General features: G+C 37.1%; 1 protein-coding gene across 3 annotated transcripts in view; it reads left to right on the forward strand.

Annotated features, from left to right (window-relative positions):
• TDRD9 (tudor domain containing 9) overlaps positions 1-27,352 on the forward strand; it is a 71,738-nt gene that overhangs the window by 25,672 nt on the left and 18,714 nt on the right. The window contains exons 4-22 of one of the 3 annotated variants that reach the window (XM_064659281.1): positions 474-695; positions 3,169-3,291; positions 5,253-5,333; positions 8,141-8,305; positions 14,103-14,200; positions 15,149-15,214; positions 15,748-15,806; positions 16,563-16,614; positions 16,754-16,838; positions 17,561-17,618; positions 18,225-18,329; positions 19,476-19,573; positions 19,951-20,082; positions 20,711-20,870; positions 20,954-21,017; positions 21,504-21,567; positions 23,874-23,918; positions 25,405-25,458; positions 26,990-27,106. In XM_064659281.1, the coding sequence (XP_064515351.1) occupies positions 474-695; positions 3,169-3,291; positions 5,253-5,333; positions 8,141-8,305; positions 14,103-14,200; positions 15,149-15,214; positions 15,748-15,806; positions 16,563-16,614; positions 16,754-16,838; positions 17,561-17,618; positions 18,225-18,329; positions 19,476-19,573; positions 19,951-20,082; positions 20,711-20,870; positions 20,954-21,017; positions 21,504-21,567; positions 23,874-23,918; positions 25,405-25,458; positions 26,990-27,106 (1,848 nt within the window). The remainder of the gene's footprint in view (positions 1-473; positions 696-3,168; positions 3,292-5,252; positions 5,334-8,140; positions 8,306-14,102; positions 14,201-15,148; positions 15,215-15,747; positions 15,807-16,562; positions 16,615-16,753; positions 16,839-17,560; positions 17,619-18,224; positions 18,330-19,475; positions 19,574-19,950; positions 20,083-20,710; positions 20,871-20,953; positions 21,018-21,503; positions 21,568-23,873; positions 23,919-25,404; positions 25,459-26,989; positions 27,107-27,352) is intronic. The other 2 variants (XM_064659283.1, XM_064659282.1) reach the window with 2 other exon arrangements.

The following is a 27,352-nucleotide window of genomic DNA, read 5'->3' on the forward strand; positions in this document are numbered from 1 at the left end:
TGGGTTTGGGTTTGGTTTGGGTTTGGTTTGGGTTTGGTTTGGGTTTGGTTTGGGTTTGGTTTGGGTTTGGTTTTGGTTTGGTTTTGGTTTTTTGTGGTTTTTTGGGGTTTTTTTAATTTGTTTTTTTTTGGTTGGTTGTTTGGGGTTTTGTTTTTAGATGGAAACTTTGTGTTTTAAACATTGTACAAAACTTTTGGGTTTTGTACAAAACCACTATATAAAAATTCTTAGAGGAAAAAACACTGCTGTTATACTTTATGGGCACACACACATATTTTATATGAATACCTCTGTTCTTTTCTGTGATCTTCTGATGTGTTTTAGAAGTCCAGTTATCTCCACATTCCTAGAAGATGATGGCACAGTGTTTTACAGAGATTAGATATGTGCCCTGCAAGCTGCTGATATTTCAAGTCTGTTAAAAATCTGTTTTGTTTTGTAGACTTATGAGTTTTCTTGAAAAATTGTTTCAGATACTGTCTCTGATACAAAACAATTCAGTTGTGATTGTAGAAGGAGCAACTGGCAGTGGTAAGAGCACACAGATTCCACAATATGTTCTGGATTATTGCATGCAGCAATCTATCCACTGCAACATTGCTGTCACCCAGCCCCGGAAAATCAGTGCCAGCAGCCTTGCCAGGTGGATTAGCAAGGAACGATCGTGGACTCTAGGTGGATTTGTAGGATACCAGGTATAAAAGTTTCAAATGCTGTTTAAAAATGCATTAAAAAGTACTATGTCTTCTTTCTTAATTGCTTTTAAAGAGATCCAGCATAGTGAAGTAATGTTAGAGAATCTGCTTTTAAAGTAGAATGGTTGTTTTCTAGCTGTCTCCTGCTAAATGTTTGTAATTAAATTAACTTTTAAAGTTGAATAACTATAAATCCTGGTGGGACTCCCACAGAAATATTTTTCTGCACTGGACACACCTACATTTTTATTTTTTTTTACTTTAAACTCCTTAATTAACATATTTATCTGTTTGACTTTACTACATTTACCTGTCAGCTCTGTCAAAACTTTCGTGCAGTTATGGCCACATTGTTTTATGAACATCCTGTTGTTTCTTCTTAGCCTGTGAAAATTTGAACTAGTTTTTCCTCTTAAATCCATCTCCTCCTTTTGCTTTGTCCAGCTCAACTTCAAACTCAGTTATGTCCTTCCTTTTCTAAACTGGATACCACTTTCCTCTTTTAACACAGGTTACTTCATCTGTTATCCCACATCCACTTTCTTCCACGCCCCATCTTGTGTCTCTGCTTCCCAAGGTGTCTGCTACTCTACCAGACCTCTGTATCCCTACACTACACTAAATTCCTGTCCCAACGAGACCAAGTAAAGCAAAAATGAAGGCAGATAAAGAAAGATTCAAGGAGAGCAGCCCAGATATGCCTTAGTCCTGAGGCCTTGCAAACTCGGTGCAAAGATTATGGCCTGCTACAGAAATGCCATATTACAGGGCTGTGCAGATACATGAGCTTAATTTTTACATCTAAAGGATCTTTATTGTCATCCCTGCTGAATGCTGTTCTTTGTCTAGGTGACAGATGCATCTATAGCAAATACTGTAGTAGAAAAAATAGTTTTTTCTTTGTCATTTTTAATACAACTGCAAAGTTTCATTTTTCTTCGGGTAGGTTGGAAAACAAAGTAAAAAGGCTCTTCATGGTTAATCACCAAGTTTCAGTTCTGAGAGGTGAACACTCAAGAGAATTCTGTGATTATGCTCTGGCATTATCTCAGATTGTAACTAAGCCAATATTAATAACCTCCAGCTATCATATTTGTAGCATTACTGTGGGCTATTGTCCTGGTTTAAGCCCAGCTGGCAGCTAAGCACCACACAGCTGCTCACTCACCTCACCCCTCCACCCCTCCCCACCCTGGTGGAATGGGGAGGAGAATCAAAGTTAAGCTTGTAGGTTGAGACAGGAGCAATTTAGCAATTGAAACAGTTTAAAATATACTAAGAATAGTAAATAATGATTAAAAAGTAAAAACAAAAAACCCCCAAGGGATGCACAGTACAGTAGCTCACCACTGATGCCAGACCCTGTCCCCAAACCCCAGTTGGTTCCCTTGTGGATAAATCCCTGGTTTACATACTGGGCATGGCATTCTATGCCATGGACTATCCCTTTGGCCAGTTCAGGTTGCCTGTCCCGACTGTGCTCCCTCCCAGGTTTTTTGTGTATCTCCTTAAGGGCAGAGCACAAACCACAAAAAAGTCCCTTGTCTTAGTATGAACATGACAGCAACAACCAAAACACCAGTGTGTAATCAATGTTTTACTAAATCCCAAAAACACAGCACAATACCACCTAGGAAGAAGAAATTAACTCTATCCCAGCCAATACCAGAACAGTTAGAGATGTTGGGTTTTTGCAAAGTAAGTTCTACATAAAGTCTATGATGTGATTTGATACCTTGAATTAATTAGTCATAAAATTGCTAAATTGATTTATTAGGCTAATGAGTCTTAAAGGCATAAAATGGTGCTGTGTTTCCAAGCTGTCTTCAGGACAGTGTATGTGGATGTGCTGTGCTTGTTTCACCAGCACTTTTTTGAGCTGAGTAGAAGCAGGTAAAATGGCTGAGCTTGGATGCATCTGCTCTAGGCTGATGTGAAAGCTGCATGTGAAAAGGTGGTCACAGCTCTGCCTGCCTGGGTAGATAGCACCTGAGATAGCTAAAGTTAAACAAGTACTTTAGGAATCAAAAATCTATTGCATAACATAAGTTTGTAGAACTTTCAGGAATAAGTTGATCTTGGTGGTATCTTACACATCTTTCCTTTTCCTGTCCAGTAAGCAAACTACATTTTGGCAAAATCTTTTTCTTCCTCTTCATTTTAGTGGAAAAGATGATGTACATACCTTTAGAAGTCTTTGAAGAATTCTTCTCAGGCTAAAGCCCCCAGCAAGGAATTTTGATACTTAGTAAACTTCAGAGGTTTAAATTTTTTTAAATTTCTCCCCAAAAAACCCAGTTAATTGGTTCTGGGATTTGAGAACACTTTTGTACAGAGACTTCTACAAGTGTGAGTAAATAATTTGGATGGATTTACATTGTGTTTCATTTTGGAGTACTTTCAGATGCACGTTTCTCTAAATATATTAAATATCTCTTTCTGTCTTAACATATATTTTTCTTACTGCTGTTAGTTGAGTTTAGAGAACGTTTCGACAAAGGAGACAAGGTTGCTGTATATGACAACTGGCATTCTTCTTCAGAAAGTAGTTTCTGCCAAGAGCCTAACTGAGTTCACGCATATTTTCATTGATGAAGTAAGTTGTTGGAGATAAGCTTAAATTTCATATTAAGAAAGCCTTCTCTTTTGTTGCTCTTACCATGCAAGAGAAAAGCAGACATCTGCTTGTAAAGATGTTTTGTATAAGGTGTCTAAGCTAATACTTGCTGAAATAGGCTTGTCTCAGCATTCCTTTGAGCGACAAGTGTAGCACTAAGGGTGTAGGGAGGGTTTTTTTGCGTGCTTAGCTTTTCATACAGGTACCTTGAAATGTTTATTGAAATCTACCATGTGGAATTCAAGAACCTGTCTGGCTAGGCCTACTAGGAGGAAGCAGCTAGTTTTCACTCAGTTAGGTATTACAAAGAGTCTTTATTCTTTAGTGATAGCCTGAGAAATACCCCTGTGAAAGTTCTGTCTTCTGGCTGGATTTACGGTTCATTCGTGTGGATTCATTGTTATTGCTGTCAATTCACCAAAAAGCTGAAGAAAATACACTTGTAGGTTTTTTGTAATTTGCATATTTTTACATGTTTCTATGCTTACTTCATGTGGAAAGTCAAATGTCAAATTGTGCTTTCATGAACCATGAACATAAATCACATATGAGATATAGGACATCTTGGGATGTAGTGATACAGAAGAGGACTTAGGGGTTTGTTTTGGGAGGATATTTTGGGTTTTTTGGTTATTTTGTTGGTGTGTTTTTGTTTTTGTTTTTTTTTTTTGGTTGGTTGGGGCTGATTTTTGTTTGTTTTTTATTTTTTGTGAGTTTTTTGTTTGTTTGTGTGGGGTTTCTTGTTTTTGTTTTGTTTGTTTGCTTTGTAAGTGTTGGTTTTCATTTTTATTCGGTTATGGTATTGTAGCTGAGAGCAACTTTAATTCTTGGATATTTGAGAAGCAGGAAGACAGTACTTGGTATACCATTAGACTGTTATAGCAACAAGTAAGGCTGTCATGACTGCACTTGAAGTGGCATATTGGAAACCTGGAAGAGATTGAGCAGATAGTTACATTTTCATATGAAGAAACTTTAGGACTTCATTCAAACAGACGAAAGAATCAAAATAACTCCACATCCTAAAGAACTGTACCACTTGTCTTCATGGAAAAGATTTGAGCACTCTAATGTATTATCAGTCTTGCAAACCTTAACATTTTAAAGCCAAAAAGAAGGAAATGCAATACTGTCCCATTTCCCCAGCCAAAATTCTAGTCCCTCCTGTTCCCTATATGCCACCTTTCTCCCCACATCTACTACAGAGATTGTGATCTTGAGCCAACAGTCACTGTTTTAACAAGCAGATGTTTTCCATGACATTTCTAATTGCAAGTCTTGGTACTCTTAGAGCACTGCAGACATTTAGGAGCATACCAAAACAAACCTAGACTAAAAATCGACTTCTTACAGCAAGACCTTACTGTCAGCCTGAAAACTGCCTTAGCTAAATTGTTTTTGTAATGGGACAGTATTGATTATAAGTTTATTTTATTTTAGAATATGCTAATTACCTTACAGGACTCAAATGTTGAAGGCTGAGCTCCAGAAAAAGCTGCTGCACTTAATATATTTAAACTGCAATTCAAGAAAGGGATATGATCATCATGGAAAATGTTGAGGAGTGCTTGCTGAAACTGCAAGGAGCAATCAAAAGCTAGAAACCATTGAGAATGGGGCACATCTACTCAGATAAACCAATCTAGTCCCTTACTGGATCATTTGTGATTTTATCAGTACAGTTGATTCACCCAGCATCATTACCATTTTCATGACTTAATAGTGACAAACAGTTTTCACAAAGGGTGCTGTAGTCGTCTGAACAGCCTTGTTGGAATTTTAAAGTGATTAACATGTATACTCTCAAAAGGTGTTTTCTTCTGTGAAAATGTATTATTGTTCCAAGTTACAAAAACAAAGCATACATTGAGTAGGAAAATAAGAGATTTTCAAAAAGATCATTAATTAATCAAAATTAAATTATGCATAATATCTTCCAGGTGCATGAGCGTACAGAAGAAATGGATTTCTTGCTCTTGATGACCCGTAAACTATTATATACAAATTCACAGTCTGTAAAGGTGGGTTCAAACTGAATTCTGCTGCTTTTTCTCACAAGAATATTTTTGCACGTTTTAAAGAATTTACAACAAATTGTTATGTTGTTATTTTGCACTGAAATATTATTTAGTTTGCTGCACTTCATAAGTAAGCAAGCTAAAGGGCACTCTTTTCCTGGCTGCTATAATGTATTCTGAAAGACTTTTTTTTCCTCCTCATGTTAAAATGCATTAGTTTCTAAAGCCTGCTTAAGGCTAAAAAATGCAAGATGGATATTTGACTAGAATTACTTATTGGGTATTGAGGGCAGTGCTTATCCTTGGTTAAATATGGTAGCATTAACTCCTGGAAATACTGAGGGTTTTTTGTTAAAGTGGGAAAAATAGCAGAAGACAAGAAATGCTGTATTGTAATTTCTGGGCAGAACTGGTAGTAAAACGTGTCTGAGATTTTTCTCTGCATGTTAGGCGCTCATGCTTTGTACTAAAGCAGATTTTACAGACATACAGTGTGACATATTTAGTCTTTGTGTCTCAGTAATGAACTCTTTGATTAAATACGGGTGATGGAGTTAGGCTAACTCAGTATCTTTATGTGCAGCTATTTGGGACTGCAGCTATTTTGTGAGACTCTGTGTGTCTTCAGTTAATTGTTTAATTAATGTGACTTTTCCTGTTCAAAACAGACATAAGTGTAGTTCTGGGTTGGCTGGTTTTCTTGCTGTTGGAAGGGAATCCATGTTCTTAAGTGCAGTCCATCACATTGATTCGAACTTGGATAACTTGGTCTTTAGATCTTCCAAACATGCTGTCACTGAAAGTGGCCTTCCAGTTGGCATAGGGCATGACAGTGCTCTTCACATCTTTCACTTTTTAATCCCTTTTCATGCTGATAAGAAAACTCTCTTGTCTTTAAATTCAGAGACAGTAATATGAAAGTATTCAGCCTTTTTTAGCACTTGGCTCTGCCTATTGAGAAGACCAATAATTTAATCAAACTGAGTTTGTGAAAAGTTTTCCCTTGATGCTAATTACCTGGTTGGTGTCAATGGCAAGAAACCCTACAGGCCCTGTCATCGTTTTCTCTTAGAAAACATTTTTCTGTTATAGGTTCCTGAAATATTTTTTCCTTTTTCTCTATAATTGCATTTAAATCTCTCAAAATTGGCACTGGAAAATTTTATCCCTTTTTTATTGTTCTCTGCAGTTGTTTCTGCAGATGACGGTTTCATACTGTATAAACCTGAGACAATCTTACCTTTGAGGGAGAGGGAGGATGTCCCTTTGAATTTTTGATTTTTTGTAATGGTGAAAAGGGGGGAACTCTTGATCTCAGTTCCTGGCTCTTAGCAGACCAAAGTGGGTAATTCAGTTTGAATTTATACACTAAGCCCAGTGTCTCCTACTTCATCCCTTTTCAGCCCCTTTTGAAAAACTATAAATGAAAGGGGTTTTGATCATATGGCAAGTTAATCAGAACATGTAAGGTTTTCCTCCCAGCCTCCTTGGATTCATGAAACAAAAGTGTGCAAGGATACCTGTTTAAGGGGGGGGATACAAGACATTTATATGAAATGCATATGAGCTGTTTGTTTCCTAATCTGGACATTGCAGACCTCAGAAGTAGCAGGTAATTCAACATTGCATCAACTAATAAGATGGCAAAAGCAATTCTGATGTACTGAGGACAAGAACTACCTGCTGTGGTTCACCTACCAACTATGCTGAATTTTTTGGCAGATGGCTGGTGCAGATTATTATTTTTAGATCACAGAATAGACATTGGGTTGTTCTAAGGTTGATCTTGCTGGGATAGGGTTGTTGCAAGGAAACCTGACACTGGATCAGACCAAACAGTGCAGTTTCTAGTAGTGACTGATAACAGTTTTTGGTATTATCTGGTGGGTCTTTAGACATCTCCATGCTGTACAAGTGGTTTTGGACTGCTTGATCTTGAAGAACTGTCTGCTTTGATTACCTTCTGTTCTGATGTGTTTATCTGCCATGTTGGGGATATAGGCTTGTTGAATTTCTGCTTTAGGAGTAAATTAAACTATTAGTTCAGTTAGGTGGTCCTTCAGGCACTCTTGTTAAGAATCTGTCATTTCCTTTCAGTTTGGAAAGGCTCCGTGCAGGTTACAGAGTCCAAATTATAAAGACTGTCTAAAAGAAGAGGTAGTTTAATATTCCTTGCCTGTAACTGCAGTTAGAATAATTTAGATTGGGTTTTGTTTCAGTAGCCTTCAGGGAAGGTTACATTTAGCCTATCCTCCTGGTGTAGGTGAGCACTGTTGAGGCACGAGGTAGTTCTTGCTGTAGTGGGACAAGTTGCATATATAATATTTGCAGAATTATGTCCTTTCAGGATCATGTTAAATGACTTCATGGTTTAATCTGCCCCTCTGTTGTGTATCTTTACCTATCCTGTGTATCTTGTGCTTTGGAGCTGAGCACTGTGGTACAACGCCCACTTTGTTAGCTTGCCTTCCTGTCACTTTGTAAGGGGGATGCTCTTTAGCTGTATTTTATGGCATTTTTATTTGGGCATTTTATCAAGTGTACGATATGATTTTGGTTGAACTTCTACCATGTTGTCTGCCCTAGGCATCCAGCCTGAGCCATTTTCTTACAGGTGCTTACCTTTCTTCATGTGCTAGCTAGGGTTTCTTAAGCATTTAACCTTGATTGTCTTAAATATGCTTAGGTAACATACCCGTTGTAACCAAAATCAGACCATTTTAGCATAAAAAATACTTGGAGATTTTCATGTAGCAGGGCATTTTGTGCTAAAATTAATGTGTTATATTTGCTATACATTTTTTTAACAGATAATATTGATGTCTGCTTCCATCAACTCTAAAGAATTTGCTGATTACTTTGCAATTCCACTTCGTAATGGGCTGAATCCAGTCTGTGTATTTAAGGTGGAAGGCAAACCTTTTGCAGTTGAAGAATATTATCTTGATGATTTAAAGGACACTGTTGATTTCAAGGTAATGTAAATATAATGTCATTTCTTTGGACAGAGTAAGAAAGAAATTGGAATAGTCAGTCCAACTGTGTAATAAAATTACAAATAACCAATTTTACATTACACTTCTAGGTAAGAATTAATACTTTATGATAAAACAGGAGTCTTCTTACCAGCACACTGGTTTCTTTCATTTAACAGAAATGGAATGCAAAGTGCTGGGAATTTTAAGTATTATGAGGCATTTTGTTTGGTAGCTTGCATTTAAGGTGAACAATGTAAAATTCTGTGCAGAAAGTAACATATTAAGATTTTACAGATCTCTTTGAATATAGCTGAGAAAATCGGAATATTTCCTGGGTTGGTCCATGTTGGTGTTATGTACCAAAGGCAGAAAGTACCAGCATTTGTGCTTAGAACTTTGATGTTACCAAGTTGGCTTCTCTCTCAGCTGAGGATTTCCCGTTCTTTTTTTCTTTCCATTTTTTTTTTCCTTAATAAAACCAAGAGATGTTATGCAGCAGTTTTGAACATATTTCTGTTGTAGCTCCATAGGCCACCATGGCAAATGTGTAATTTTGAATAATGAAAATATGTTGGAATAACAGCTACTTCTCAGATCCCTGGGTGGGCACTTGACAGCCGGTACAGCTGCAGTGGAGAACTGCTGCTCTGGTGCCTGAGGAGGGTAGTAGTGGCTGAAGATTTGTTTGCTGTATCAATCTTTAGCTTATAAACTGCACAGATTGTATTTTGAACGTTTGGTTTGTAGAGCTCCTGACGTGCTATTTTATAGCAAGTATCCGTGTAGACATCAGATAACGAAGGAATTAATGTAAATAGAAATTAATTTATTTTCTGCGGTTTTATAATAGTGGAGGTTGTTTTACATTTGAAAAGCAACTGTGTAGGAATTCACTCGAGTGAACTCTTCCAGTATTATGGTTCAAGGCAAAATAAACAGGTTAAAGCAAAGTACAACAAATGCACTCAGGCTTTAATTGTGACACTCACTCCCAAAACAACTGGGACATGGGAGTAATTATTGGTCAGTTTTGATAATTCAGAATGCTGTTATTACAATGAAGAAGATGAGGGATGCACTTGAAAAGAAGCATGTGTGAAGCATTACTATTTAGCTTTCATCCCTCAATTCTGCAGAAAATAAAATAGTGAAATAAAACAGGTAGTTTGAGAAACCCGAAAGATAACTGCTTATGCTGTACACAAAACAGGCATTGGTTATGTCTCAGAACAGGCAAGCTAAAATAAAAGGCTGTCAACTGTTGAAGTTTTAATGCAACCAAAAAAAAAAATAAACTCAATTCTTATAGCAGTTGGCCCATCAGTATTTATACATTAGTATGGCAGCTCAGATAGATAATGTGGAGATTATGTAATACATGGGGTTTTTGTAAAAGATTTCTGATAATTACAGCAAAAAGATAACCAGAAATTCAGTAAGGAGTTTACTTCAGTCAAGTTGGATTTGTCATTGCTGCCCTTTGAGCTGAATGTCAGCTTCCACACCTTTCACCTCAGAGATCACGAACAAAAGGAACTGCTTTCAGTGATTAGACCTTTTTTTTACTTTTCGTTTTCTCTGTGTTTTTTTTTTTTTTTTTTTTAAGTTTTCATCTGATTCTTTATCTTGTGTTGTCCTATCTATAGCCATTCTGTTTTTCAGCAGGACAAGGAGAGTATGTTTGTCCACGAAGTTACTTGTGCCTTACGGCAACAATAAAAGCACATAAGTGCTTTTGATTTTTTTTTTTTTATATGTATGCAGAAATTGAATTATAAAGCACTGATACTTGGTCTCTATCCTGTTTCTTATGGTGCTGTGTGTGAAGATTTTCTGTGAATACTAGTTATAATTAAAAAATACTTAAAAACATGGAAGGTCTAAGATTTGTGTAACATCTTAATAAAATGAAAGTGGAACCTGAGTGTTAAGACAGTTAATGAGCTAATGCTGCCATATGGCAGCAGGGGCACATCTTTCATCATGCTAAAATCACAATGAGTTGGATAACTGCCTGAGGTACAGGCTTCAGGCTTCAGTTCTTGATGTTTTATTTTCACTTTTAAAAACCTGTAAAATTCACATAGAAGAATACAGCAGTTAAAAGTAAATGCAGTCTTTGCTCTTTCGATAAACAGGATTTTTCCATGTTTCCTTTTGATTTTAAAATTAATAACTATAAAACCAGATTACATAAATCTTAACTCATTCCTTAAAGCATCTTGGTTGAAATCAGTTTAGTCCTTTGTAACTGTCTTTGTGCTGTGAGCTATGAACCTTTGTCCATTCTCAAAAAATCTTAAAATAATTGGATGTTACTGTATAAATGTAGAATCTTTTATGAATCCTGCAGAACTCTTGACTTTAATACATAATTTATTTCTGTGTGTGATAATGTTTTAAAACAATGCTTGAAAAAAAATAATTTCTTTGGGTAGTTCTGACTTGGTTATTTAGTGAATTCATTGATATCAGTTGTGATTTGGAAGATAAATAAAAACAGCATCATTATTTTTTCTTCTTTATGCCTGTTTGCAGTAAACCCTTTGCTGTGGCTGTACAGACATCTAGCTGAATCAAAGATAAAGCTTTCCACTTGAATTGCTTCATTTGTAGAAAAGAGTAAGAGGGAAAGAAGCGAGAAACACTCTTCAGTGTAACATTGGCTTATCCTTGCCCAGATACCGGGTCATTTATAGGTGCTACTGTTTAATTTGTGAGCATAGGCTTATGAAAAGTAGTTTCTTCTGGCATAATGGGCTTTGTAAACATGTTGTTCTGGATGTTTAACAGGATCATGAATCTGTCATATCAGCAACCCCTAAGCCCCAAGGAATCATTGAAACACAGGCTTCATGAAAAATGCATCAAGGTTCTGTCTATGGGCAATTCTAAAGCTAGTTGTGTAAGTGCTTTCCTATTGTAATGGATAGTATTGGAGATAGGAAATGGAAATTAATTGTATAGTTAACTCAGTGAGCAGACTTAAAAAAATGAAGCAAAGTGTAAAAATGCAAAGCCATTTTTGTCTTGCAAAGGTAAAAACTTCATATCACTGGAATTGGCGTCAGAGTCCGGAGACGGTAGTGAACTGCTGTCAAAAGCTATTTTGACTATGTTAGATTATTTTAGTCAGGTCTGACGGGGCTTTTGGATTTGCTGTTTGTCACATTGTTACCTTTTATTAGGAGAGATGTAGAAGCTTTGTCATGCTACTGATTGTAGCTTTAGTACTCTTTAACAAAATTGCAAAGACAAATTTGATGGTTATTTAAGCAGGGATAACATGAACTCAAAAATCTCATGTTTGAGCAGCCCAGAAGAGATAAATCACTTAGATTTTTCCACATATATTGGGGCATTAAAAAAAAAAGTATTCAAGTATTTTTGATAAGTAATGTTTTCTGTTTTCTGATGGACTAATCAAGCTACAGTGGAAGCCAGTGTAGAATGCAGTTCAGAAGCTCTGGGACTGACAGAGTTGTCCACCTGAAAAGTCTGCCCAGCTGATGGATTTCGAGGAGGATCAGAGAAGTGGAACGAATATTATCCATTTCTTATAGATGGCTCTTTTTGATCCCCCAACCCATTCTCTGCCAGAAGAAAGTAGAATAATTTTCTCAGGGTTTTCAGAAAGGAGTCTTTCTGAAGACACCAAGGTGACCCAGGGTTACATGATGTAAGGGGTTGAAAGCTGAGGACAGAGGTTGCAATAGCAAAAGCTGATGTAAATCAGTGTTGCCAGATTGGTGCTAGTAGTAGTGCTTTTGTGATTGTCATGAACTCCTTCAGAAAGAAAACTGGTAGAAAAATAACTAATTTCACTGTAATAGAATCACAGAATCAGCTGGGTTGGAAGGGACCTCCGAGATCATCAAGTCCAACCCTTGATCCAACACTGCCATGGTTACTAGACCATGGCACTAAGTGCCACATCCAGTCTCATCTTAAAAACCTTCAGGGACAGGGAATCCACCACTTCCCTGGGCAGCCCATTCCAATGCCTGATTACCCTTTCTGTAAAGAATTTCTTCCTAATATCTAACCTAAACCTCCCCTGGCACAGCTTTAGACCATGCCCTCTTGTCTTGCTGATAGTTGCCTGGGAAAAGAGACCAACCCCCACGTGGCTATACCCTCCTTTCAGGTAGTTGTAGAGAGTGATGAGGTCTCCCCTGAGCCTCCTCTTCTCCAGGCTGAACAGCTCCAGCTCCCTGAGCCTCTCCTCATAGGACTTGTGCTCGAGTTCCTTCCCCAGCCTTGTTGCTCTTCTCTAGACCTGCTCCAAGCACCTCAATGTCCTTCCTGAACTGAGGGGCCCAGAACTGGACACAGTGCTCAGGGTGTGGCCTCACCAGCACTGAATACAGAGGAGGAATCACTTCCCTGGACCTGTTGGCCACACTGTTCCTGATCCAGGCCAGGATGCCATTGGCCTTCTTGGCCACCTGGGCACACTGCTGGCTCCTGTTCAGCTTCCTGTCGATCCAAACTCCCAGGTCCCTTTGTGCCTGGCTGCTCTCCAGCCACTCTGTCTCCAGCCTGTAGCACTGCAGGGGGTTGTTGTGGCCAAAGTGGAGGATCTGGCGCTTGGCCTTGTTGAACCTCATCCCGTTGGAATCAGCCCAACTCTCCAGCCTGTCCAGGTCCCTTTGAAGAGCCCTCCTGCCTTCCAGCTGATTGACACTCCCCCCCAGCTTAGTGTCATCTGCAAATTTGCTGATGATGGACTCAATCCCCTCATCTAAATCATCAGTAAAGATATTAAACAGAACTGGGCCCAACACTGATCCCTGGGGGACACCACTAGTGACCGGATCCCAACTGGATGCAGCCCCGTTCACCACCACTCTCTGGGCCCAGCCCTCCAGCCAGTTCCTAACCCAGCACAGAGTGCCCCTGTCCAAGCCGTGGGCTGCAGCTTTTTCAGGAGAATGCTGTGGGAGATGGTGTCAAAGGCCTTGCTGAAGTCCAGGTAATAGTTTAGATAGTTCAGTTCTCTGTGATTTTTAGCTCTGAAACTCTCGGTCCAGTAATGAGTTTTCCCTAGAATGAGGACGTGAGCAGCAATCAAAACCCACTTTCTCTACAACAGAAAAATGTGTAACATTATAGACTTTTTCCAAAGCATGTCTAGTTAATGAAACGTTTGATTTTATAACTAGAAAGTTACTAAGTTACTGTGTTTGCTCTGAAGACTTGATTGTTTATGTTCTTAAATGTTACAGCCTTGAGTATGTCTCAGAATGCTAGAAAATAGCGTAGGCAGAATCATCATGGTTCTGTTATGTACAACAGAACAGTAATCTTTTGACAGGGTGTGACCTAAAACACAAGATCCATTAAATGCAAAACCAATTTAAATTAGTAAGGTACGTGATTTCTGTGCACTCAGGTAGAGACCTGCAGTATAGTGGCTGTGAGAAGCATTGTACCTTCCTTACACAAATTCCTCTCCTTGTCATCCTGTTTCCATGGGTTGTGATCACTCTCATGTGCTCAACGCTCCTGGATAAAGGAGTATGTCCTGCAAACTAATGAAGTGTGGCCTGGTGCTTATCTTAAGTGGGTAAATACCAGAAGTACTCCTTTAGCATAAAAATAATTACATGCCTGAAGAAAAATGCCTGTTTAGAAGATAATGAGCACATCAGATGAAGTTACTTCTTTGTACAGGCTTCTGTGCTGGATCAGTTTTAATCAAAAAGCACTTGACAAATTGAAATACATATGTGAGCTACAGTCTTTCTGCCTGTTACACTGTGCTGACCTCAATACCTTCTTCTCCAAACAGCTTCATTCTCAAAGCATTGAGGAACCCGTGATAAAAAAGAATATGTATGATGTAGCAGTGTCTCTGATTGAGTCATTTGATGAGTTTGAGATGAAGAGGTAAGACACACTTCAAGATCTGGAATCGAAAGTTCTTGGGGAAATGAGACACTAATTAAGCAGCAGCAGCAGCCCATGTATTACAGTTGTTAGTGGTAACTTAATTTTACATATATCTCTGCTTTTATTTTATATATTTGTTTGATTTCCACCCTGTGTTCTTGAAATACACTTCCTGCCCTGGAGCGTAAGTGATCCATTGTATGGAAACTATATTCTTTGCTGTAGACCAGAGCCAAATATTGTTTATATGAAGAATAAAACTGGAGCTACTATTTTGTATTATAAATTAAAACATATAATAATCCATGGAAAAAAAAATTAAAACTAGGCAATAATTTTCACTGGCTGTTTAAGACCTTAATACAATTTGAAATAAGTAAATACTGATTTGCGTTGCTCTCTGTGTTTTGTAAATTGATATCTAGTATCTGAAAATGTAATGAAGTTGCTCTTACAACTTAGATCTAACATTGTATATTAAATTTAGGAATGTTTTTTGTTTCCATATATTCTAATAATCTATAAAAGTGTGTTGGAGAAGTAATTTTGTTTTGTAAGCTTAATTTTTTTTCCTTTCAAACTTAGTATTATATAAACTTTGACATTTTAAGAAAATGTTAATTAAGCTCATTTGAGCAGTTATTAGGTGAACCACCGAAGTACAACTGTTCATGGAGGTACATAAATACAAAAAACTTGGTTCTGACACTTTTACAATGTATAGTGACTTCTAAGCTTCTTTCTTGGTTATTTCTTTTGATTTAATTAATTAAGCTGTTCTACTGTAGTTTATAATAGCCAAATTATGCTACCTTTTACTGATAAGCAACCTTTAATAAGGAAACATGAAGGAATTAGCATTTCAGCTTTCGAATACTGAAAGGGCTAATATGCACATTGTTATGTACCTTCCAGTAAAAACTATGCTTTCTGTTTATTATATAGTTTTAGAGTAGAGACTGAAAAATGCCTGAAAAAATTTTACACCAGGAATGAATACAGCAGAACAATGTGAGTTCTAAATTCTCTTAAGGTGATTTTGACTCACAACAAATCAGTCAAAGATGGCTCCCTCCACGTCTGTCATGACCTGTAGTTCTTGATAATAATGGTTGAGATTTATACTTGTTTGGCTTTTGTTCAAGGTTCCAGTGGTATTTTTAGAATACAAGGGCATTACAGATACTTAAAGAATTACTGAATGAGCTTGCATATCATTATGCAGTAGTATACTGTGTTCTGAGTTTAAGATCTTTGGTAACCTAATTCTGATTAATTTCATTGCTGAATAAGAATGTTTCTATTTTGACAAAACCTCCATTTTGAGGAAGAAGTTAAACCTAATGCTCTAGTTGCAATGTATATACTGTGCTTTTCAGAAAACGTAGTTGCAAGTAATGGTTTGAATTTCATTTCTTCAGAAGTTTAAATAATGCATGGTACAAAAAGTGTGCAGTTCTGCTTGTTCTTTCGGAATAAAATAACTTGGGGTAATGAAGTTAGACTGAGGTTGTAAAAGTAATGAAGCTTCATATTCTTGTTAGGGAGGAAAACAGCTTGAGGGATGCGTTGGAACGTGGCAGTGTGCTAGTATTTTTACCAGGTGAGTATATGTCTAATACATCACCTGAAGTCAGGTGCCAGTCATGTAAAGAATGCATAAAGATTCCACATCCAGTTGCTTAAACTGCATTTGGCCTTTGCTGAAAATTGCAGCAATCCTGTACTGCAGTTACAGAATAATTTCATTTTTAATATCCGACCAGGGAAACTCTGTGTTGTGCAGATTTTGAAAATGGGACTTTCGAAATTGAAGTCTCAATTAGAAGTAAACCAGTTTCTCAGAAATGTTTATGCAGGTATTCAAGAACGTAGCAAAAATCCCTTAGTCATAGGATTTCCCCTGGCAGTGAAATCCATGACCCAGAGAATGGGCACTGCAGCTTCCAAAGACAAGATGGCTAAGGCAGAAATAGGGTTTTTTTCCCCTTGACCCTGCTCTTTGAAAGAACTTATGTTGAATGAAGTAGCCTAAACCAGACATTCAGCATGTGGAGAGCACTGTCAGTTGTAAGAAACTGATATGAGGGCTAATAATGGGATGTTGTCAGATGGCCTTTATATCTGCTGTTGCAATTTCACTTTAATAAGTGTAAAATTAATGCAGAATGGCTCTTGAAAAATTGACTCACTCTGTTTCAGTGACTCATTATTACATTTGCTGTTTAACTCTTCTGCCATTTTATTATATAGTGAAAGGAAGGTAAGAATGAAAGTCAAAAAAAGAATTGAAATAGATGTTTTAGAATTGTTAGTGTTGAGTAAAATGAATACAAACTCATGGTTACTTTTTTCCTAGGTTTGGCTGAAATAAGATACATGCACTCATGCCTCTCAGATAAGTTTAAAAGGTAAGTTAGACCACATTTGTTTTAGTTCAGTTAAGCTTGAACATGAGTTTTTCAGCTATATGAGTTCTAAGTACGTAATAGGATTTAGCATGGAAGTGTAATCAACTTTTATATTCTTGCACTAATATATTTTCTTTAGGTGGCAAGTGTACCCACTTCACTCATGTGTGACATTAGAGGAACAAAATGAAGTATTTTTGGCTACAGTTCCTGGCTACAGAAAAGTAAATATTGTTGAATCATTACTTTTCTAAAGCATGTGAAACCTTTTGCTAGAGTAGTAATAGCAAATAATAATGTATATAAGTAATCTTAGCTGTTCTAACTCAGATCATTTTGTGAGGACAAAGCAGTTTCATTCTTCAGTGTGTGAACTGATTGCCTTTCTTACCAAGCTGTTGTTTTAACTGGTGTTAGGACCTCAAGAGAAGTGCAGTAACGGGAAGTTATCCTTAGACTATTGTGTGATGCTCATTTTATCCTTCAGAGTAGTTTGTGCATGTTGATTCTTGCCCCTGTATGACAGTAGTATGCTGCTGGTGGCACTGAATAGCAAAGTAGTCCCCTGGTTTGGGGGACTCTTACCTGCTTTGTCCCCACATTTTGGCTGTTGTCTTGGTCTTCTTCACCTGCTATCACCAAGAAAATATTGCTGCTGATAGTATGAGGTTTTGTTATGGCAAAGGCATAAGGAAATATTTCCATTCTTCCTCTATATTGTCCTATGCTATACTAGTTTATTACATTTTTCTGAGTTTGGAACAAGAAAATAAAGTTTTCTTGTATTGCCTTGTGTCATATTGCTTTTTTAAGTATACAGAGTAGAAATGCTGTGTTGCCACTATATTTATATTTCTTCATAGCAAATTGGGTTTTTCATGTAGAAACATTAACTTCAGTATTTTTCTTTATGCATTCATTGCTCATTTTTTGCTTCAAAACTCAGATTATTCTAGCTACCAACATAGCTGAGAGCTCTGTAACAGTTCCTGATGTTAAGTATGGTAAGTCATCTAAATCCTGTAATTCCGTATACACTGTACTTGTAATATTTTCCTTACTCGTGCTAGGTTAAGTCTCCACAACATGTCATTTTACAGAGTATTGCTGTTGGAGGGGAATTTTGACAGTTGTCGAATTCTTGCTTTCATAGTGGAGAACAGAGAAATCTGAATATACGAACAAATAGAGCTACTGAGTGGGGGGTTGGTTTTAATCTTTACTGGGGGGGTAATTTTAAATGCAGTAACAAGCAGAATCAGACCTCATGTCAAAAAGTTAAGCTTTTAAATCACATTCTGACTATCTTTTGAAATAAATGCATCAGTTTAACCAGTTCTGATACAGAATTTCTAAATGCAGAAATGATTGCCTTTTAATGATTGTCATCTACACTAATTCTTTGTTATATATACATTAAAATCTCTTCCCAGTTCTGTTAGCATTCGGAGTATCCTGGGCCTGTTATTTTATAAATCTGGTGTTCTCTTTATTGCTATTCAAGTTATTTAAACTTTCCTTTTCTGATAGTACAAAATCAGCCAATATTTATTTCCACTGCCATGAGGATAAGTTGTTTCATAATGTACTATTTCTTTTCTTAATTGCAGTGATAGATTTCTGCTTAACTAAAGCTTTGGTTTGTGATAAGGAAACTAATTACCAAAGTTTGAGACTTTGCTGGGCATCTAAAACAAACTGTAATCAAAGAAAAGGTAAGATGACAATAGGTAATGCAAAGGAATTTTAGAAGCTCACCTCCATGGAGAATTCTGTGTTGCTTTTCATTTTATTAACAGTAAAAAGAACAGACTATTTTTGCCACTAATAGTTGATAATTCTTCACCATGTCAGGATATAAAACAACTATGCATGAATGTTTTATTTTACTCAAGTATTTTTTTCCAGGGGAATGTTTTGTATTTTATTAAAAAATATTAAAATTTATGGGCCATAAATGGACCATGGATTTTTTGTTATTTAATAGTAATTTTTTTATTATGGGCCATTTTTAAAAAGAGGAGATAGGTACTGCTAGGTATTTATTAAGTGCTTGTGAGTTCCAACAGTAAAAGAAACTTTCATGTCTATGTGTCACCATTAAATCGGTTGAAATATCCACAGCAAAGTCTCTAGTTTAGACCAGTATTCATAGCATAAGGCTAAATAAGATTTTATTTTGACTATTCTAGTAAGACAGTACTCTTTAATATCAACATCTTTTAGTTTCAGTCAGAAATGGTACTAAATAAATTAATAACCTTTCTTAAATATTATTAGGACTTCACAATTACAACTGGGTGCCAGGTGCCCATGAAAGCTGCTCTACCACTCCCCTCTCCTCAACTGGATGGGAGGGGGGAAATGATGACAGAAGGCTCAGGGTTTGAATTGAAGACAGGGAGATTTAGTGTCTTGAAGTAGATGGTGTTTGGATTTGTGAAGATAGACTTCTGAATCATTGTGTTTTCTGTAAATAGTAGATCATAAAGATGTCTTGCTGGTTGTCATTGTATCTTAAAAGTTGTTTATATAGAAGATTTTTTTGCTAGCAATAGAGTCAAAGAGGAAATGCCTGTTCAACTGAGAAAAATGGATGTTGATTTGAGGGCAGTTATATGAAGGAGGTATTTGAGAGAAATACTTACATAACTCTTTTGTTAGTTACTGCTACTTTGAAGGAAAAATGTTTTCATCCTACCCTTATCTGACCACTGGGCCTGTCTGCTGCAAGGGAGCAGAACACTGCTCAGCCTGCAGCATCAGCTGTCGTTTGCTGCTCAGCTGCCCAGAGGGTTTGTGGATGGATGGGTTTGAGCACTTTACAAATTGGTGATTTGGGTTTTTTTTGTTCTGTGAAGGTCGCGCTGGACGAGTTTCCAGAGGGTATTGTTACAGGCTGGTGTGCAAAGCTTTCTGGACAAACTTTATTCCAGAGAAGTCAGAACCTGAGATACTGGTAAGACCTTTGGGTTTAGGGTTAGGAATATTAAGGGGTTTTTTAATGCATGCGACCATAGCAGAGAAGAAAAAGTTTTGCTTTATTTTTCCTGAAGACAGTGTCCAATTGGATAGGTTACTAATGGCTGTAGCAATGAGTAGAAAACTAACAGACAAAGACTATTCCACATAGTTTTCTTATAGAAGGAGATGCGTTATACCAATAAAATCAATGTGGATTAGTAATAAGCAATCTGCTCAAAACAAAAATAACCTTAGTTACACAAAATTAATTTCAGGTTTTGCAAATTGTAAATTTTAACCTATTTCTCATATAGAACACTTTGTCACACTTCCCATGGGGAGAAAGTAAAAATAGTGTTGTCTTCCCTTCAGCGTTGCCCGTTAGGAGGTACAGTCTTAAAATTAAAAAAGCTTGATATGGGGGAACCAAAAACCTTACTGGCAACAGCTCTTTCTCCACCCAATGTAGATGACATCGAACGTACCATAGTTCAGCTGAAAGAGGTAGGCTTCCTTTTAGTGTTGTTAAAATCAAGGTAATAGAAATGTACTGTAGAAGTGGTTTTCTTGGTATTTAAGATAGTAGTAGCCTTAATTGGAACCTCAAATATTAACTGTGTCTAGAGAATCTTTTCACACATTGGACTGTTGTTTGGTTCCCATCCTCCTGAGCATAGTTTCTGTAATTTACTTCATTGAAACAGGATTGTAATTTCATCAGGGAGTAATGGTACTTGTGAACTAGCATCTATAGTGAGAAAGAATAGAAAAATGGGGAAAAAAAGGTACCTTGAACTCTGTAAACGCTATTGTTTGTTAAGTGAATAAGTAATAAATCACACTCTTATACCTTATGATGTGTAGGGGTCAGCCTGAAGATACCCTTCTTACCTCTACAAGGAAGTTGGTGACCTTGCTTTTCACTTATAAAGTTCGTAAGGGATAGAATCTTTATTACATTACATTTTCTTATTTTCCAAAGTGCATAAGAAATAATATTTTTATCATGTGTAGCTTGCTTTTATATCCAGTATAGATAGTAGCTTTGGTTTCCAAAGCATACTAGGCTTTAAAAATTGTTTGGGATTTACTAAGTCAGCTTTTACAGGTGAACAAGTTTTAATTTCTTTAGCTGGGAGCACTTGCCTGTGTGCAAACAGAAGAAGATCTGCATGATGGTGAGCTGACTTTCCTAGGAAGAGTATTGATACACTTGCCAGTGGACCTGTATCTCGGAAAATTGATAGTGCTTGGGCATGTCTTCGGGTGCTTAGAGGAATGCCTTATTATAGGTAACTGAAAGAACAACATGTGAGAACATTTCTCTAAAACCAGATGATTTGCAGGTTTTCATTTTGATTTGTTTTTGTTGCAGCTGCAGCACTGTCTTTGCGGAATTTTTTTGTAGTACCTTTCAAAGAACATGTTGATGGATTCAGGTAGTAACCCAGACGTTTAATGAATTCTTAACTACATTTGGGAGCAGAGGGCAAAGTTGATGACTCAATATTATGTTCTGTGTCATGAGTCTCATGTTCTGTTCAATTGCCAAGCAGTACAAAAAGCTTTTCCAGATAGCCAAGATACTGGAATCTCTTTATGTATGAACATAAATCACTGAGCTAACTCATCCTTTCCTGAGCACAAGGCCCCATTGTTCAGCTTTGCCTTTCTGATGTGAACATGTGGCAGTGTCTATTAAAATGTTTTTTTAAAATAGCAAGGACGATTTTTTATTACTACTCTGCCCATACAAAGCATCTCCTTCAACAAAGAGATGTGAATAAGAACAAATAATTACAATAAGTGTATCAATCTTGTTTATAAAGACCTGGAAGGTGTTACTAATGTAACATTCTGAGCTGCATAATACATGCAATATTTGAAAAAAATATTGTTGATAATACTTTTGTTTTTATTGCCAGGAAAAAAATGGGTTTTGCTGGGAATAGTAAGAGTGACTGTATTGCAATTGTGAATGCATTTAAGGTAAGTCTTTTTCTTCTGGTTTAGATTACGGTGAAATCTGATAGACCGAGACAGAGATTCTCATCTTTGTAGGATCAGGGCAGCATTTGTGCTTTGGAGTTGTTAAAAACTTCACATTACTCTAGCTACTTATTGATATTTTTTGCAGGCTGTGTCCTACTGTGTAACACTATTAGTTCTGATTGTCTCTATTGTAATAGCAAAAAATAAAATGCCAGAGATGTGGTGATATTTGTTGATCTCTTCTAACTAAGGATCTTGGGACTAGTAAATTCTAGTACAGAATAAGTTTGGTGACCTTTCCCTAGACTTCTTAACTTTGACTTTGTGATTTTTTTTTTTAATGTTGTACAAATGTCATTTTCTAGTATGCTTGGCTACTTGGTAGGCCAGTACCATGGACAGGGATTGATTCCTCCAGGTACAAACAGAGCTGGTACAGTGTAGCGAAGACTCAGGCTAGAGGAACTTATTATTCAATATTTTACATTCTGCATTCTCTGGCATGTTTTGTAATCTAGAGACTCCAAAATCTTCAGCTGCAAATTTAATTTACTCAGTTCTTTAAATATGTTGTCCTTCAGTGAAAACTGACTTGTTTTTCTCTACTCTGCTGTCAGAATTTTATGAAGCACACGTGGGCATGCATGCCACATGTATACACTGATCCTGAGCCTCAAAAATAATCTTTTCTGAATTCCCCTTATCCTATTCCATATTATATTTCCTTCATGTCACTTGGTAATTATGCCCTGTTAATCTCAAGATGATATTTCTATAAATCAGTATGTTGTCCTGGAGAATAAATACAAACATTCAGACAGAGCTTCCAGTGCAGTATGTCTGTGTGTCAGTGATGTGAAAGCTTTGTTTTGAATGGCTATCAGAAAAATACAAGTAAGTTCTGGAAGGTTTGTTTTCAAATTCCCTGGTTCAGAATAGATTTGTTCCAGGGTAGCCTCTATCAAGATGGGGAAATTCAGTCTAGCTATTCAACTATGCCAATAGTCAATGTCCACAGTAAGCTGGAAAATTGCATTATGAGGTCTCAAACTAGAAGAAGAGGATTCTGCCAGCATGTCATAGATTTCCTACCTAATAATGAACTTATTTTTATTAATATTTTATTAATAACTTCTCTTCCAGCCTTGTTTTCTGGGAGGCATCAGAACTGTAATCAGAATCAGTCAGTTCACTTACTTTTGTCCCAAAGTGAGGAGAAAACAAAGGTTCTGAAAGTAGTCTGCTTTATTACAGCATCAAAATAAAGCATCCAGTTTGTTCTATTAATTTATGAACGTTTTCGTGTGCTTTAATACTCTATCCCTTTCCTCTCAGAAAACTAGGTGGAGGGTACCTGTTTATGTATGGCTGTGTTACAAGGTGGCTGTTGTACCTCTCCCAACACAAATTGGGACTTACTCCTTTAAAACCTTGGAACATAACTTGTTCAGTCTCCTTTGGAATGCAGCAAGATCCAGAAATTCTAAGCTATGTCCAGAAATTTAGTGACTTAAATGCTGTGTCTCCAGTTTAGCTGCAGGAGCTGATGGCAAGTTTGAGGCAATATATGTAATTACAGTTCATCCAGTAGTGCTTAAACTCCTTTTCAGTCTGACTTGAAGGCAGAACAGTTATCTTCCTACAGAAATTGTTATTCTTTAGTGTGTCATAATACAGCATTTATAACCCTGCCACACTTTGAGCCCAGCAGTAATGCATTCTAGAATTACATTTTGCAGCCACACCACTTTTTGTGCTCTCATATGAGCGGCAGAAGACTCAGAGTTCTTGCCCATCCTCAAAAAAAGTAGACTAAGACTGTTCATAAGAATGAGAAGTATTTATATCTGCTTAGGAATCAACCAGGCAACCATCATGTTAGACTAAAATCATTAAATAATTAGACTGGAAGGACCTCAGGAGGTATGTAGTCCAGTCTCCTGCTCAGAGCAGGTTCATCTGTGAGGCCTGTCAAGGTTACTCAGGGTTTTTTAGGCAACATCTTCAAAAACCTGATCTGAGTTGGGCCTGCTGTGTGAAGTGTTGTAACAATTGATCTGAAGAAGTCTCCTCCAACCTAAATTGCTGTGATTCAGATTTTCTTACACTCTTTTGTGCTGAAATAGTTGTGGTTTGTGATAGCCTAGGTGAATTTTTTGTTTTTAAAATGGTGTTAAAAGTTATCTTCAGTACTGATATGAAAAAAACCTTCATAGTTTTAAGTGTTATACTAGTAGTATTTGTAACAATTATTACTAAAGCACTACATTTTGTGTCTGAATACTTCACCACTTCTTTCTTAGGCATGGCAGGCCTGCAAACAAAAGGGGAAGCTGAGAGATCCCAAGGTTAGTTGTATTTCTTCTTTTCTGTTCAAGGTTGGTGACTTCAGTGCTGGAGTCTTTTACATTCTTAGTACGGAATTTTTGCTAGCAAACCTTATTTGTAATAATTATGATTTTCCATAAGTAAATAGAAACATAGGCTTTGAGGGAAAATGAGTCTTTGAATCCAGTGCAGAGTTATTTGAAGACAATCCCTTATGTAGTCCCTTTCACAGATGAATCAACAATGGCTAGAGGGTTTGAAATCCAAGCTAAAAAGGGAAATTGAGCTGTAGTTGAAAGAAACACTTTTAATACACGTAAGTGTCTCTTTTTATTTTTTTTTAAACACACAGATTTCTGCCCTCTCAAAAAACCCTGAAAGACAGGAGATGTTTATATGCATCAGTCACAAAAAACCAGTAGTATGCACACAGTAACTGCCTCTAGTCTTTCTTTTGTGTGTATAAGATAAAACCTCTTTTATTTCTCTGCTTCTTTTAGAGCATAGTATCTTTTGTGGGTACCAGTAATGTACACTGAGTTATAACGAGTAGCCAAGATGACCAGAATCTCTCTGGTAAAGTTATACATTCAGATAAAGAAGTTCTGGGGTTTTTGGAAGTGTGCCCAGATGGCCATGAAGGCCAGTGGCATCCTGGCTTTTACCAGCAATATTGTGGCCAGCAGGACCAGAGAAGTGATTTGTCCCCTGTGCTTGGCACTGGTGAGGCTGCACCTCAAATGCTGTGTAGAAGGTACTGTAAGATACTGAAGTGATGGAGTATGTCCAGAAAAAGGCAACTGAGCTGGGGAAGGGTCTGGAGCACAAGTCTTACGAGGAGCAGCTGGGGGAGCTTGGGGGTGTTTAGTCTGGAGAAATGGATGCTCAGGGAGGACCTTGTCACTCTCTCCAACTTCCTGAAAGGAGGCTGTAGTGAGGTGGGGATTGGCCCTTTCTTCCGAGTGGTAAGAGGAGAGGAGATGGCCTCAAGTTGTGCCAGGAGAGGTTTAGGTTGGATATTAGGAAAAATTTCTTTACCGAAAGCATTGGCAAAGGCTGCCCAGAGGAGTGGTGGAGTCACCATCTGTGTGAGTGTGGCACCTGGGGACATGATTTATTGCTGAACATGGCAGTGGTGGGTCAATGGCTGGACTTGATGATCTTGGAGTTTTTTTCAAACCTTAGCATGGCTACGATTCTCTTGCTGTCCATCTTAAACTAGATTTTGTAGTAGCAACACGGAGGAGTTGGACTTGTGGGTTTATATGAAAAATTTACATGACCCACAGCTGCATTGGTGGTAACCAAAGTATACTTTTAGTCAAATATATAATTGTCTTATGTTTTCATACATGTCATAATACTTAATATGAATGCAAAGAAAGCTGTGAAATTACCTTACATTCTTCCATTGCTATATGTAATTACTATTTATGTCCACACAGAAGAGTATGAGACAAAGCTTACTAGCAGCAGAAGAAACAAGTTTCTAACTTTCTTTTTCAGGAAGAGTATGAGTGGGGTCGATCAAATTGTGTTCATGTCAAGAGGATGAAAGAGGTAAGATCAAATAGGTAAACAGTTTTATAAGCAGAAGGACTTCCCTTCTTTTCTGAAAATGTTAAGATCTAGACAAGCCTACTGTGTTATGTATCTATCAATATATATGTATATTTTCTTGAAATGATGTATGAATTTAGATGAAAGCAGTTTTCCTTTTCTTTAGGATGAACAGAGTGGTGTTAAATTATTAACATATTTTTAAGAGACCTCCAGCATTTGCTAGTTTTGTAGGTTACTCAGGTCACTGGTTGTGGTGTGACTGCTGTCTGTTGTTACATAACTTCTGTCTTCTGGTTAGGATAACTAAGCAAATGCAGTTATATAATGAGACCTGGACTTGAAAATTTGTGGGGCTTTGTTGCTAACATTACTGCAACAATTAATGAAAATTCAGCTTTACAGTGGGCTTCAAGCTGAATGTGATATGTTGAGGGGGAAATAAGTAAAACTCCTGGGTACCTGTGATTGGCAGAATGGCCTGCCCATTATTCCACCTGTTCATACCTTTGGCATGAGCAATGCGGAGCCTGTCTTCAAAAAGCACAGGAAATATAAAAAACTTTTGATAACAAGCAACCATCTCGTTAAAAAATAGCAATAGTTTTTTTGCTTGTATATCTGATAACAACAAAAAGATGAGAGAAAGGCAAATTCTGTAGAACTGGACAGTGGAGTGATCAGGCTTACATGGTAGCCTCTCTTGGTTCAATTTCAGATAATGCAAGAAGAGATTGTGCATGACATGTAAGGAGTTTAGAATGGGCACCTACACTAACACTTAGTAAGATTTGGGGGTTTTTATCTGCCACACTTTAAGGTACTAATTTTATAATTCCTTGTGTGGAAGTGAATTTGCAGAACTGAGTCAGTCACATGGGTTGCTTTCTTGTTACAGTAGTTTTTCTAGTATTATCCTAAAACTGCCAGGAGCAGAAAGGAAGAGACAGTGTAGATACAAAGAAGTTGAGTGAACTGTACTTTTCTACATTTGCTCCAGAATCAGTTGAGAGGGTGACAGTATTCCAACTGTGTGGTTGGAGAACCTCGTGGAAGCTTCTTGGAAATGCTGAAAATGAAAAGCTTAGTATGTTCTGCTGTAGAGCATAAGTTTGATCTCACAGTAATCATGGTTGTCTGCTGAACCGAGGGTGCAGCATAGTCACTGCTGCAGTTAGGTACAGAAGTCCAGGTTGTATGCATGATTTTTACCTTTTAAGATGCAAACCTAAAATGATTTAAATGGAGAATATCATCCTATTCTTTCCTAATTTTGTTCTATATCATATATGCATAATATGCTTTGCGACTACAAAATTCTTCTTCATAAAGAGGTGTCAAGAAAACTGCTTGAGTCACAGTACTGAAATTATCTTCCAGCACAGAGGTGCTAAGCAGTATTTCGGTGAAAAGTATACTAGTCACCTAAAAAGCAAAGGGAGTTTGCCCATTTATTTTACTTTTACTGACAAATTTTATTTTAACTTGCGGATGTTCCTATTTAAAATGTAACTTGGAGATCAAATTTCAGGTGGCAGAGTTATTTCACAACTTGAAGAGGCGAATCAGGGCTTTTAACATGTATGTTAATACTCAACCATCTGCTGTGGACCAGGAGTATGTGAACAAACAACGCTTCATTTTGCAGGTAATGCTGTGTTGTCATAAAGAGACATTATTTAAAAAATTTATAGCTGGATTTTTATATACAAGTATTGGTGAACTCATGTTTCAGAATCCTCTGTGGAAATTGAGATTTCGGATAGAGAAAAAAGTAATTCTTTTTGACAGTGTATTGACAATGTAGAAGGAAAACTAATGTTAGTTATTTGAAAATGACATTATCACTCGTTTGAAGTGCTCTATTTTGAATGCCTTGTGTCTTGGTTAGTAG

This window comes from Pseudopipra pipra, chromosome 6 (assembly GCF_036250125.1).
Source record: "Pseudopipra pipra isolate bDixPip1 chromosome 6, bDixPip1.hap1, whole genome shotgun sequence".
Classification (NCBI taxonomy): Eukaryota; Metazoa; Chordata; class Aves; order Passeriformes; family Pipridae; genus Pseudopipra; species Pseudopipra pipra.